Raw genomic sequence first — 10,465 nt, 5'->3', positions numbered from 1 at the left:
CCCAGGGCAGAGGTGCTGGGAGAGTCCCCTGCCAGGGGAGCCTGCTCCGAGCAGTCCCTGGGGGGCTACCGGGCTGGGGCCCCCCCGCTGCCTTCAACTAATAAAGAGACCGGACTTTGCACACTTTTCACCAGTTTTATTGGAAAGTTCCCCTTTCCCTAACACCCCCCTCCTCCAGGCCCAGGCCCTGGGAACAGCCCCATGTGCACACCCGCTCCCGGCCCTGCACAGATTCTCCACCACAGCCCCCTGGGATCCTGGAGGGGCCAGGCCCAGTGCCATGGCCCAGCAGCCGTGCTGGGGACACAGGGACAGCCCTGGTGCCCAGGCCAGGCCCAGCAGCAGCAACAGACCAGGCTGAGGTGGCAGAGCCGGGGCAGGGGGGCCATGAGGGACCTTCCCCAGTAACTCCCCCCACCCTCCGGCACCCCCCAAGTCACACCCCAGCCCCCCATAACGGCAATAAATAATCTCACACTCCCCCAGCCCCACAGCAGGAGCAGTGCCCACAGCCTGGCCCCACAGCCTGGCTCCCCAAGATGGGGAGCATCTCCATATCCCCCGACCCCCCGGGATGGGGGGCAGCTCCGTATCCCCCGGCACAGGGGAAGGGGCTGGCAGCACCCACCTGGCCCCCCACACCCCCCGGATCCGTCCCTCAGAAGCGTAGCTCCCTCAGCTTCTGCCGCAGGTAGTGCTTGGCCTCCTCGATGCCACTCACCTTCTCCAGCTCCGTGTAGGGCAGCTGTGAGGGGACAGGGACCATGTCAGAGCAGTGACAGCATGTCTGGCCCCACCTGTATCCCCAGTATCTCCAGCCCCCAGCCCCACTCAGCCTTCTGTGGTGGTGGGAGGAAGAACCAGAACGCAGATCCCTCCTGGAGGAGGAGGGCACAGACAGAAGTATGGACAACAGCAGGGCAAGTGCAGACAATGCCCAGCTGCTGGCTCATCCAGCCTGAGCACAGCCCTGGACAGGTGCTGCAGGCACACAGAGGGAGGAACTCAAGCCTCACACCACCCTCAAGCCCCTGCCAGCACCCTCCATGGAAGGTGACAGGGGACTGGGGGGCTGCAAACCCTGAAACCCTGCGGGTCCAATAGCCCTGAGGGGACTGGGGGGCTGCAAACCCTGAAACCCTGTGGGTCCAACAGCCCTGAGGGCACCAGCAGCACTCACAGAGCAGGACTGAGGGTCATTGGGACCCACGCTCCAGCCACTGGCAGCACACGGGAGGAATAAAGGTTCCGAGGGCTGGAGGCCCTCAACCCACAGGTTTTCACCTGGAAAAAAGAAGGCTCTGGGGAGACCCTTTAGAGCCCCTTCCAGTGCCTAAAGGGGCTGCAAGAGAGCTGGAGAGGGACTTAGGTCAACAGCCTGGAGAGACAAAACAATGGGGAATGGCTTCCCACTGCCAGAGGGCAGGGCTGGATGGGATATTGGGAAGGAATTCCTGGCTGGGAGGGTGGGGAGGCCCTGGCACAGGGTGCCCAGGGCAGCTGTGGCTGCCCCAGGCCAGGTTGGACACTGGGGTTTGGAGCAGCCTGGGACAGCTGAAGGTGTTCCTGCCCGTGGCAGGGGCTGCCACTGGATGGCCTTTAAGGTCCCTTCAGCTGGGTCCCTGCTGTGCCTTCTGAAGGAGGGACACTGACAGCCCTGGCCAGCCCAGCCCAGCCCTAACACCAGCTCAAGGGAGAGCTGGCCCTGCTCCCAGCCCAGCTACACTGCTGGGCAGCTCCCAGGTGATTCCTCAGCAGTCACAGGACTCTGGAGCTCTGCGCAAACACGGGGCTCTGGGCTGCTGGGCTCTAGGATGAGGAGGGAGCTGCGGCTGGCACAGCCTGGCGGCAGCAGGGAGGGAAACTGTTTGGGAATGGCTGTGGGACGGCACGGTGGAGGCACTGCTGCAATCCTGGTCCTCTCTGCAGTGCAAGAGTGAACAGGACGAGGGCTCCTTTCCAGTGCCATTCTCCTCAGAAAGACATCCTCAGGCTAAAACCACCCACAGAGAAGCACGTGGGAGCTGCACATCCTAAACCAACGCCTGGAGTTTGCCAAAGGAGCTGCACACCTGAGGGCTCTCCCAGCCCCAGCACTCGGCAGGGAACACCTGGGGCTGGAACAGGGCAGGCAGGGCTCTGGCACAGGTGGTGACCCAACCTGCCTCCTGCCCCCTTGGCACACGGGATCACAGGTCACCATACGTGGGCCCATCTGTGTCCCCCCACCTGATTCCACCCCAAGGCCCCAGACCCAATCCTGCCCCTGTGGCTGTGTCTGCCAGCCTGGGCTGAACACCCTCCCCTTCCCCTTCCCCTCACTCAGGTCGGGTCTTAGCGCACAGGACAAACTGTCCCTTGTCTCTGCTTTCCATCAGGGCTGGTGTCACCCACCAGCTGCATGGAAAAAGTCCTGCATGGGGTGGGGGAGGGCGAGGAGACATGAGGATGAGTCATCCCTGCTTCCTCTCACAGGGACAGGAGTGTTTACACTGGGGATGCCAGGCCCATCCTTGCAGGGGGATGCCAGCGCTGAGCCCATCACCCACCGTGTGCCCTGGCCCCGAGGAGGGGGTACAGCCCCCCTTACCTGCACCAGACAGTATCCCAGCAGCCGCAGGTGCCGGTCCCGCATGGCCCGGGAGCCCACCAGGATGTCGGAGTTCTGGCAGTAGTGCCACTTGTCATTGACCGACAGCACCACCCTGCACAGGGGACAGCACGGAGGGAGGGCAGCGTCACCCCACAGTGCCACCCCACCCACGGACCCTGCTCCCCAGCACCGTGGCAGCTGAAGAGCAGCACCCAGCTGAGCCCAGACCCTGCTGGTGGTAGGGACAGCTGTATACAGCACCCAGTGGAGTGGGGACTGGGTCTGTGTGTGCCCCATGGCACCGGGCAGGAAGGGGCCAGGGCTGAGTGTCTCAGCGAGCAGGAGCCAGGGCAGTGCCAGGGTGGCTGTGCTGCAGGAGGGGATCAGGGCCAAAGCAGTGCCAGGGTGGCTGTTCCACTGGAAGGGAGCAGAGCCAGGGCAGTGCCAGGGTGGCTGTGCTGCGGGAGGGGATCAGGGCCAGGGCAGTGCCAGGGTGGCTCTACAGCAGAAGGGGACCCGGGGCACGCCCGGGGTGTGGCCCTGCCCGTACCTCTGGATCTCCTCGGCTCCCTGCGGCCCTTCTTGTGGGCCCCGCTTGGGGCTGGGCCGGCACGGCGAGGGCCCGGCGTCCTCGCTGGCTGGGGGGCTGCGCTCCTCGGGCTGCTCCTGGGCCTGCTCCCCCTGGAAGCAGCCACGCTCCTGGCCGGGGCAGCCGGCCGCCTCCTCCTCCTCCTCCAGGATTTTGCCGATGGGGAACTGGAAGAGGGAGGCGGCGGAGGCGCGCGGGGAGCAGTCGGGGGTGCCGGGCGGCGGCGCCGAGAGGCACTCGGAGGGGCTGCTGAGCGTGGAGCTGCCCGGGCTGGCCAGGGAGGGCTCCTTGCTCAGCCCGCAGTAATAGTCCGAGGGGGGCTGGAAGCAGGGCCCCCCCGGGGCCGGGCACAGCGCCGGCAGGAACCGCCCGGCCCGGCTGCCCTCCCGGGGGCCTGGGGGGCTGCTGGGCGCCTCTGCAGCAAACGGGGCAAAGTCTTGCAAATCTGAGGTGAGGGCGAGCACGCTGGAGCGCAGGGACATGGTGACAGGGGACGTGGCTGGGGGCGCCCTGGAAGCTGCCGGAACGCGGGAGAGAGGCAGCACCGTGCCTGAGCGGTTGATCCACAGCAGGAAGTCTGCGAGAGAGAGAACAGGGATCAGCTACTGATGGGACACGGCTCCGGACCTCTGTGCCCCAGCTGGGACTCTGAGCCAGCAAACAGAGACAGGGGAACGCCCCTTCTGCAGCGGGAGCTTTGTCCCAAAGGCAGTGTCACAGCACAGGCAGTGACAAAGCAGCCAGAGCTCATTCTGCCCCACATGAGCTCCCACCCCCAGCCCCCCGATGCCACTGGCAGCCCACAGCCCGGAGGTTACCTGTGCAGTACCCAGGGGGCAGCACCTCGTCCTGCCGGTAGCATTCCTCCCCCACCAGCTGCCGCAGGGCCTCGGCCACCAGCCCCTTGTAGCTGCAAGGAGGGGACAGTCAGGGCACTGCAGGGGCTGGCATGTGTCCCCAGAACTGTTGGTGCTGAGTACATCCATGTGGAGATGGGAACCCCCAGGAGTGGGACACCCAGGCCTGGAGTTTTGGGCTCAGCTGTTGGGAGTCAAGAGGGGACGGGCTCCAGTTCCTTTGGCAGGAAAGCTCCTCACAGTATTGGGACACCAAAAGCCCCTAAAAGGGCTGTCCAGCCCTGGCACCACTGCCCAGGACAGGGGGGAGTCCTCATCTCTGAGTCATGTGGATGTGGCACTTGGGGACAGGTCAGTGGTGGCCTTAGCAGTGCTGGGGGACAGGTGGGCTCAGGGGCTAGGTGACCCAGCATTGTTATGACATCTTCATCCAGATGTGCAGACCCTTCATGCAAACACCCTTCCTCCTCCTCCGCCCAGATCCTGCTGGGGAAATGGGGTGTGCAGGATGCATTCCCATCATCTGATTTTTTGCTCTCCTTATTGTCAATCTGAAAGCCTTCACCTGTATGCCAGTCTCCTGACCTCCTGTACATCCTGCTTCCAGCAGGTGGTATCCCCGAAATGCACGGAGTGTGGTGAGGCTGGCGTGGCACAGAGAGGGCATTGACTGCAAGAATGCCTTGGGAAGGAAGCCTCTGCACCCAGCCTCTGCCCCCCCACTGTTGGTATCTCTGGCTGGACTTGGAGGCCCTTCCAAACCAGTTCTCCCTGTATGAATATCACCTCTTCTCCACTGAGGCACTGAGGTCTCCAAGGCTTTCCCAACCCAAGCAATTCTGCAATTCTAAATAATGCTGTGATTTTACCCCACAGGCTTTGGAGCTGCCATAGGGGCCTCCATCCCAGCACCGTGCGGGATGCTGCCAGAGCAGGTGACAGACCCCTGTCCCCCATGCAGGGCTGCTCCCCCGGCCCCTCACCTGTACTTTCTGTTGGCCTCGTCGGCGGTCAGGGCGTGCTCGAACATGAGCACGCGGTAGCGCGGGTCCAGCCGGGGGCCGCTGTACTCGCGGAACTCCAGCTCCACGGCCGCGTCCAGCAGCGACAGGTACCGGCGCACGATCAGCGCGTACGGGCTGCCTGCGGGGAGGTGGGCATGGAGACCATGGGCACCGAGGGCACCACGGGCACCCCTGCCCTGCCCAGCCCTGCCCCAGCAGCGTACGGGCTGCCTGCGGGGCGGGGTGTGCATCGAGACCATGGGCATCACGGGCACCACGGGCACCCCTGCCCTGCCCAGCAGCGTACGGGCTGCCTGTGGGGCAGAGCGTGCATGGAGCTCACGCCACGGGCACCCCCTGCCCAGCCGTGCCCCAGGAGCGTAGGGGCTGCCTGCGGGGCGGGGTGTGCATGGAGACCACGCCACAGGCACCATGGGCACCCCCTGCCCAGCCGTGCCACCAGGGAGCACCCCTACCCCAGCTGGGGCTCTGCCAGCCGGGAGCATCCGCATGGAGCCCACGCCACGGGCACCCCCTGCTCAGCCGTACCACTGGGGACTGCCCCCACCCCAGCTGGGAGCACCCCAGCAATGGCCCCACGTACTCATGACATTGGTGATGAAGCCTGGGGAGAAGACCTGGTGCAGGACGGTCTGCGGGAAGTGGCTGAGCTGGAACATGGACATGAGGATGTTGACGGTGGCCAGGGGGGAGCTGCCGGCCTTCTGCTCCAGGATGGCCTCCAGCTTGGGGAAGAGCTCGCCGTGGTTGGAGGGGCGGTAGTTCATTCGGCTGAAGGGAAACACCAACTTCTGGATCACCTGTGGCAAGAGAGGCGTGTGGGGCTGGGCTGGGACAAGGGACAGGTTGGGGCCACCTGCGCGGTGCCACGAAGAGACGGACGCTCAGAACCCGCCGGGACTGGGGCAGGCCCCTGGCTCCCTGGAAGGCCCCTTCACCATGGAGAAGGGCGTGGCTGCTGTGCCCAGGCGTGCCCACAGACGGAGGGGAGCGCTCACCTTGCTGTCGAGCTGCTCGCCGCGCTTCAGCAGGAAGTTGGCGATGGTGTCGAGCAGGCGTGGCTCACGCAGCCGGTGCCGTGCCACATACTTGGCGATGAGGGCCATGGTGTAGGGGGTCAGGTTCTCTGCCTTCCGGGGCAGCCACTCTGCGAGCCAACACAGCGGGGAGGCCATCACAGGGCCAGCTCTGTCCCCAGCCCAGGTCCTCTGCAGCCACCACAGCCTGGGAGCACAGGACCGGACAGGAGGGCCAGCCCCAGAAACCTCAAAAGCCAGGCAGCTCCTAAAAACCCTCAGGTATGTGTCAGGTGAGAGGCTGAGACAGATTCCTGTCATACACAGCCAGAAGGCACAGATGGAGCACAGCTGGAATGTGCACAAGTGGGGCCTTCTGCAAAATCCCAGCAAAACTCTGCTGTGCCCAGCCTGGAGTCACTGTGGGAAAACAGCCCCTGAAGGAAAGAGGGGTTCCCAGTCCCTCCCAGGCCGTAGAGGAATGGGGGGCTCCCAGCCTGTCAAAGGGCTGGGCTGTCAGTGACAAGGGTGGCCATGACACAGGGTTCCTTCTGCTCCACTTCTGGGGCTCAGCAGGGCCCCAGCTGAGGCTGCACCACCCAAGCATGTCTAGGGCCAGGCTGGAGGCTGCCCCCGACCCTGCCAGAGGCCCCCATGTCCCCTGGCTGACCAGAGCCCTGCACCCCCAATGAGGGGGAAACGCTGGACCCCCCCAGGCACCCCTCACCTGCCATGCTGCGAATGAAGCGCTCCTGCCGGTTCTCGTAGAAGAGCTGGGAGCTGAAGATGGCCTCCAGGGCCTTGTTGTTGGCCTCCTGGGCACACAGGGCCAGCATCTCGTCCAGCAGCGCCAGCTCGTGCTCCCTCATGGCGCTCACCTGGCCCAGCGTGTGCCGCACCAGGCGCAGGATCTTGCGGTTGTTGATGAGCTGCTGGTCGGAGGCCGCGTGGCCCTGCAGCGCCTGCGCCCGCAGCCGGTAGTAGGAGAGCAGCAGGAACAGGGTCTGGGGGTGCCGCTCCTTCTCCAGGTGCCGCTCCAGGCTGCTGAGGCACGACTCCACCAGCGGGTGCGGGCTGGAGGGGTGCAGCCGCATCACGCTGCTGAACACCATCGACACGTCCTTCTGGTTGAAGCGGCCCAGGCGGCTGCGGGACTCGTCCTCCAGCACCCGCACCAGCGGCGACTCCCCGGGCAGCCCTGCGGGGAAATGGGTCAGATGCCAGCACAGGATGGCATGGATCAGATCCTGGCACGGGTCACATCCAGCACGGGATGGTATGGATTGGATCCCGGCATGGGTCAGATCCCAGCACAGCTCGGATCCCAGCATGGCTCAGATCTGGGTACGCGTCAGATCCCGGCACGGCTCACACCTGGGCACAACTCGGAACCTGGCACGGCTCAGCCCCACGGCACAACCGCCTCAGAGCTCGGGCAGGAGGCCACTGCCGTGACTGGATGGATGTGCTGGGTCAGTGCCCAAACCGAGCAGGGGAAGGCAAAGCACGGGCAGAACATCAGAGCATCCACACCAGAGCAAACACTGCAGGGAGCTGTGGGTCATTCCCACCTGTCCCACTGCAATGGGAGCACTGCAGCTCACCCTCAGTGGCAAGGTTTATTTCCTAAGTCTCAGACATCTCAAAGACAAGGAATTCATAGAATCGCAAAATCTCAGGTTGTTTTGGTTTGGAAACAACCTTAAATCCCACTCAGTTCCACACCTCTGCCATGGGCAGGGACACTTCCACTAGACCAGGTTGCTCCAACCTGGAGCACTGGAGCACTTCCAGAGGCTCTGTGCACTCAAAAAACTCACATCAAAAAGTTCATAAAAAAAAGTTGTGGTTGGAAAACAACTGTGCCATCCCATGTGACCAAACTAAACCCTGTTTGTTCCAGCAGAGACTAATCCTTTGGCTTTTTTGACCTTCTCCTGTTTCCCAGCTCAGCTTTAGCTTGTGCTAAAGACCTGGCTCCCAGGGAAACACTTCCCTGTAGCTCAGGACGTGTTATCCAGGCCTGGGCACAGGCTCAGTGCCTCGGCTGTCAGGAGGGATCTCCTCAGCAGAGGCAAAGAGCACTGGGGGGGCCTGGAGTTCCCCATCACGGCAGGATTTGGGCGGGCTCAGGCCGCAGGGCAGCGCAGGGCCAGTCACTGCGGGTTATTGTTAATCAGAACTCAGCTGGGGGAACGAGCAGAATTGGTCTGAGCAGCCGCTTTGTTCCGTGAAAAGGCCTCAAAGGAGAGCTGGAGTTTGTGTTAATGAGGGACAAGGGGGCAGAACAAGGTGGGGAGCCCAGCACGGGGAGCCTGGTGAGGGCAGGCAGCCCCGCTCAGCGTCAACAAACAGCCGGCGCCGCCGCCCGGGACCGCGGGCTGGGCCGGCCCCCCCGGCCCGGCAGGGGCTCGGGTTACTGCCTCAAGCACCGGCCCCGGCCCAGGGCTGCGGGCAACGGGAACGGGATGGGGGAGCCAGGGAAGGAGGGCAGGCACCCGCCAGATCGCAGAATCATGGAATTGTTTGGGTTGGAAGGGACCTTAGGGATCATCCAGTTACAACCTCCTGCCGTGACCAGGGACACCTTCCGCCAGACCAGGCTGCTCCAAGCCCCTGGCCTTGAACACCCCTAGGGATGGGGCAGCAACAGCTTCTCTGAGCAACTTGTGCCAGGGCCTCCCCACCCTCCCAAGGAAGAATTCCTTCCCAATATCACATTTAACCCTGCCCTCTGGCTGTGGGAAACCATTCCCCCTTGTCCTGCCTCTCCAGGCCCTTGTTCCAAGTCCCTCTCCAGCTCTCAGAGCATCTCTGTGGCCTGCTCTGGGCTCGCTTCATGGCTGCCTGCTGGTGGGCTTCAGAGCGGGAAGCAGCACAGCACTGCAGATAGGGCCTCATCTGAGCGGGACAGAGGGAAAGATTCCCCCTCCTGCCCTGCTGTCCACTCCTCTTTGGATGTGGATTCCACCCCCTTGCTTGCAGCAGAACTTGCAGGGTCACCCAGGAGCCTCTGGGATGCAGCCCTCCCTGGGACACAGCCTCCCCAGCTCAGCAGCATGCCAAGGAAGCTGCACAGGAACCCAAATACCTCAAACCCTCTCTCACATACAGCAACACCTGGTGCTATGGGGCCTGTGCCCTCCGAGAGTGCAGCCAAACCCATGGTGTCCTCCATTGGTGCTTGGGTGGTTCCTGGTTTTCAGGGCCTGGAACTCAAGCTGGAGCTAGACACGGCCCAGGAGAGGCTGACACACATGCTGCCAAGCAGAGCTGCCCAGCACCAACCTCCTGGCCAGCCAGGGACACTCAGTCCTCCTGCCCTGGAGGAGCAGAGCATCGCTGCTGCACTGAGCCCCCTGCCCAGAGCCCCAAGGGTCACAGCCCATCTGCCCCAGACCCAGCAGTGTCCAGGACCCGGGCTGGCGCCGTGGCAGCGCCGTGCTCCCCACCCTGCGTGTGTCACCCCAGGAGCTCACCCAGCGCGGCCGCCGCGTACAGGCAGTTGACGATGCTGAAGTTGTCGAACTTGGCGCAGCCGCTGACGATGGCCTGGCACAGCACGTGGAACTCGGGCTGCTCCAGCACCTGCCCCGCGGGCCCGCGCCCGTCCCCGGCCCCCGCGGGCGGCCCCGGCTGCTGCTGCAGGAGCTGCCCCAGCTTGTGCAGCGCTATGGGGTAGTGACTGGCCGACACCTTGCCCGGGTTCTGCGTGACCCAGCGCAGCACCTCGCCCACGCTGCGCGAGCGCTCGATCAGCCGCTTCATGGTGAAGAAGGTGTCGTAGCTCATCTTCTCGTGGATGAAGTTCCAGCTCTTCCTCTTGCCGTGGGCCCGGCCCCGGCCGCCGTCCGGGTGCACGGCGGGCAGCAGCCCATGGCCGTAGGGGTCCAGGGGCAGCAGCAGGCGCGGCCTGGCCTTGCCGGCGCAGCAGCAGGCGGGGAACATCGCGGCACCGCGGCGCTCACGGGCAGCCGGGCCCCGCGGGCCCGCCCGGGTCAGAGCGCGGAGCCATGGGCACAGCAGCGGGTACAGCATGGCGGGGGCGGCGCGGCGCGGGGGGCTCCGCGGCTCCGGAGGACCCTGCGGGACAGAGCGGCGGGGCCGTGACGGGGGGACCGGCGGGACGGCCGGGCCGGCGGGGGGCACGGGCGGCCGCGGGCACTCCCCCCACCCACCGGGATCCCCGCCCCCGCGACTCCCCGGCACCGGGCCCGCCGCCCTGTCCGGGCCCGCGTCCCGCCCGGCCCCACGGTGCCGGGACCTCCCGCCCGCCCGGTGTCCCCCGCCCCTCTCCCGGGCATACCCCGACCTCCACCGGCACCGGGCCCGCCCCGGTCCCCCCGGCGAAACTCCCTGCTCCCCCCACCCGGCCCGGCCGTACA

The 10,465-nt window shown here is 65.0% G+C and overlaps 1 protein-coding gene across 1 annotated transcript; it reads right to left on the bottom strand.

The window, feature by feature from the left end:
- Window positions 1–456: 456 nt before the first annotated feature.
- On the bottom strand, window positions 457–10,077 carry FASTK (Fas activated serine/threonine kinase). The gene is made up of 9 exons (XM_058020761.1): window positions 9,560–10,077; window positions 6,808–7,278; window positions 6,063–6,211; window positions 5,648–5,864; window positions 5,023–5,182; window positions 4,001–4,092; window positions 3,144–3,759; window positions 2,591–2,705; window positions 457–745 (listed from the first exon to the last, which is right to left on the bottom strand). Exons 1-9 carry the CDS (start codon window positions 10,026–10,028, stop codon window positions 659–661), a joined length of 2,376 nt encoding a protein of 791 aa, XP_057876744.1. The 5' UTR covers window positions 10,029–10,077; the 3' UTR covers window positions 457–658.
- Between the last annotated feature and the right edge of the window lie 388 nt (window positions 10,078–10,465).

This window comes from Melospiza georgiana, chromosome 1 (genome assembly GCF_028018845.1).
Source record: "Melospiza georgiana isolate bMelGeo1 chromosome 1, bMelGeo1.pri, whole genome shotgun sequence".
Classification (NCBI taxonomy): domain Eukaryota; kingdom Metazoa; phylum Chordata; class Aves; order Passeriformes; family Passerellidae; genus Melospiza; species Melospiza georgiana.
This window is presented reverse-complemented; position numbering and strand designations above follow the sequence as displayed.